The sequence below is a fragment of the Rhinolophus ferrumequinum genome, chromosome 18 (assembly GCF_004115265.2).
Source record: "Rhinolophus ferrumequinum isolate MPI-CBG mRhiFer1 chromosome 18, mRhiFer1_v1.p, whole genome shotgun sequence".
Lineage (NCBI taxonomy): Eukaryota > Metazoa > Chordata > Mammalia > Chiroptera > Rhinolophidae > Rhinolophus > Rhinolophus ferrumequinum.
The window spans coordinates 49,077,915-49,081,734 of NC_046301.1; the positions used below are offsets into that span (position 1 = coordinate 49,077,915).

Below are 3,820 nucleotides of genomic sequence, written 5' to 3' on the forward strand. Positions count from 1 at the left end.
CCAACTTCATTTTTTTGCATGTGTCTGTCCAGGTTTCCCAGCACCATTTATTGAATAGACTGTCATTACTCCATCGTACATTCTTGCTTCCATTGTCGTAGATTAAATGGCCATATAGGCGTGGATTTATTTCTGGACTCTCTATTCTGTTCCATTGATCTATGTGTCTGTTTTTATGCCAGTACCATGCTGTTTTGATTACTGTAGCCTTGTAGTATAATTTGAAGTCAGGTATTGTTATACCTCCCACTTTGTTCTTATTTCTCAAGATTGCCTTTGCTATTCGGGGTCTTTTATGGTCCCATATAAATTTTAGGATTATATGTTCTATTTCTGTGAAAAACGACGTTGGCAGTTTGATAGGAATTGCATTGAATATGTATATTGCCTTAGGCAGTATGGACATTTTAACTATATTAATTCTTCCTATCCATGAACATGATATGTGTTTCCATCTATTTATATCTTCCTTCATTCCTTTCTTCAGTGTCTTATAATTTTCTGAGTATAGATCTTTTACTTCTTTGGTTAAATTTATTCCCAGGTATTTTATAGTCTTTGGAGCGATTGTAAATGGGATTGTTTTTTTAATTTCTCCTTCTGATGTTTTATTATTGGTATATACAAATGCAACTGATTTCTGAATATTAATTTTGTATCCTGCCACTTTACTAAATTCATCTATCAGCTCTAATAGCTTCTTGGTGGAGTCTTTAGGGTTCTCTATATATAGTATCATATCATCTGCATACAATGATAACTTTACTTCCTCCTTACCAATCTGGATGCCTTTTATTTCTTTTTCTTGTCTGATTGCTGTGGCAAGAACTTCCAGAACTATGTTGAATAGAAGCGGAGATAGTGGGCATTCTTGCCTTGTTCCTGATCTTAGGGGGAATGGTTTTAGCTTTTCCCCATTGAGTATGATGTTAGCTGTGGGTTTGTCATATATGGCCTTTATTATGTTGAGATAAGATCCCTCTATTCCCACTTTCTTAAGGGTTTTTATCATAAATGGCTGTTGGATTTTATCAAATGCTTTTTCTGCATCTATTGATATGATCATGTGATTTTTATTTTTCATTTTGTTAATGTGGTGTATCACATTAATAGATTTGCGGATGTTGAACCACCCCTGCATACCAGGGATGAATCCCACTTGATCGTGGTGAATGATCTTTTTAATGTATTGCTGAATTCTGTTTGCTAATATTTTGTTGAGGATTTTTGCATCTATGTTCATTAAAGATATCGGCCTGTAGTTTTCTTTTTTTGTGGTGTCTTTGTCTAATTTTGGGATCAGGGTGATAGTGGCTTCGTAAAAAGTGTTTGGGAGTCTTCCCTCCTTCTGGATTTTTTGGAAGAGCTTGAGGAGAATTGGTGATAATTCTTTTTTGAACGCTTTGTAAAATTCACCTGTAAAGCCATCTGGTCCAGGGCTTTTGTTTGTTGGGAGACTGTTGATTACTGATTCAATTTCCGTGGTGGTAATCAGTCTATTCAGGTTTTCTGTTTCTTCTTGAATGGGAATAACGCCGCCGCATCGCCAGTCGGCATCGTTTATGGTCGGAACTACGACGGTATCTGATCGTCTTCGAACCTCCGACTTTCGTTCTTGATTAATGAAAACATTCTTGGCAAATGCTTTCGCTCTGGTCCGTCTTGCGCCGGTCCAAGAATTTCACCTCTAGCGGCGCAATACGAATGCCCCCGGCCGTCCCTCTTAATCATTGGTCACTATATTGTTTTACTCTTGCTTTCCTTTCTTCATATGACATCACCATCTGAAATACTGTATATTTTTATTTTTAGCTTGCATATTTTTTCTAATTCATTTACTTGTATGAACTACTGTTTGTCAGAACTCTAATACTCACAAACTAGATAGTAGTATTAGGTTGGTGCAAAAGTAATGGTTTCAAAGGTTAAAATAATTGCAAAAACCACAATTACTTTTGCATCAAGTTAATACCTAAAACATGGTGAGCACTCAATTTATATTACTGAAATACATGAAGAATTTTTCACGGAAACTGTAGAATACATGATACCTTTGGAAAGAGGTGGATTGGGACAAAAATTCCTAATCTGAGATGGCACAGGAAACCCCTATAAGGAACAAGATCCATACAAAAATATTGAAATTAATCACTTGGCTGCAAAATATAAATTGTAGCATTAGAGCATCTGAGTAAAGTCTATTTGTATGAAAATTACTCATGTGATTTTTCTGTCTTGGAAGTCATTTCTTCCTCATGGAACCAGAGAATCTTACAAGAGTTTCAGAATTTGTTCTCCTGGGACTTTCAAAGGAACCAGACCTGCAGCCCCTCCTCTTTGGGCTTTTCCTCTCCATGTACATGATCACTGTGTTTGGAAACCTGCTCATCGTCCTGGCCGTCAGCTCAGACTCCCACCTGCACACGCCCATGTACTTCTTCCTCTCCAACCTGTCCTTTGTGGACATCTGTTTCACCTCCACCACCATCCCCAAGATGCTGGTGAACATCCAGACGCAGAGCAAAGTCATAACCTATGAAGGCTGCATCACACAGATGTACTTTTTCCTACTCTTTGGCACGTTGGATGTCTTTCTCCTGACCGTGATGGCCTATGACCGCTTTGTGGCCATCTGTCACCCCCTGCACTACACGGTCATCATGCACCCCCAGCTCTGTGGACAGTTGGTTCTGGTGTCCTGGATCATGAGTGTCCTGAATGCCTTGTTAGAAAGCTTAATGGTGCTGAGGCTGTCCTTCTGTGCAGACTTGGAAATCCCCCACTTTTTCTGTGAACTCAACCAGATGATCCAACTTGCCTATTCTGACACCTTTGTTAATACCCTGGTGTTATATATTGTAACTGTGCTGATTGTTGGTGGTTCCCTGGCTGGGATCCTTTACTCTTACTATAGGATATTTTCCTCCATACGTGCAATGTCATCAGCTAAGGGGAAGTATAAAGCATTTTCTACCTGTGCGTCTCACCTCTCGGTCATCTCCTTATTTTATTTAACAGGCCTAGGAGTGTACCTCAGCTCTGCTGTGACCCACAGCTCACACTCTGGTGCTACAGCCTCGGTCCTGTACACAGTGGTCACCCCCATGCTGAACCCCTTCATCTACAGTCTCAGGAATAAAGACATAAAGGGGGCTCTGAAAAGGTCCTTTGGGATGACAGCATAAAAGGGACGGTCGTCCTGACTGAAAAAGTGCCCTTGGTTTCATGGCTCCAAGTCTAAAACCAGACATTGTGATTCTGTAATCTGACTGTGTTTGTGGAATTTCCTTCTTTTATTTATATTGTGGAATTTCCTTTGGTTTGATTTCAACTTTTGTATATAATTTTAAAAATTATTTATTTTTTAACATTACAGTTGACATTCAATATTATTTTATATTAATTTCAGGTGTGCACTATAGTGGTTAGACATTCATATAATTTATGTAGTGACCCCCCCATTAGTCTGCACCTCCTGGCACTATATACAGTTGCTGCAATATTATTTACTATATTCTGTATGCTGTGCTTTACATCCCTGGGACTATTTTGTAAATATCAATTTGTATGTCTTTATCACTTCACTTTTTTTACCCAGGCCCATAATCCTCACCTTTCTGGCAACCATCAACTTTTTCTCTGTAAATATGAGTCTCTTTTTATTTTGCTTCATTTTGTATTTACATTCCATGCATGAAATCATGTGGTATTTGTCTTTCTCTGCCTGAAATTTTTACTTAGCATAATACCCTCAGGTACACCATGTTGTCACAAATGGTAAGATTTCATTCCTTTCTATGACCACGTAATAATCCATTGT

General features: G+C 38.5%; 1 protein-coding gene across 1 annotated transcript; it reads left to right on the plus strand.

Annotated features, from left to right (window-relative positions):
• The first annotated feature begins 2,255 nt into the window (after window positions 1-2,255).
• Window positions 2,256-3,185, plus strand: LOC117038481 (olfactory receptor 7A17-like). The gene has a single exon (XM_033135448.1). It carries the CDS (start codon window positions 2,256-2,258, stop codon window positions 3,183-3,185), a length of 930 nt encoding a protein of 309 aa, XP_032991339.1.
• Window positions 3,186-3,820: the final 635 nt, after the last annotated feature.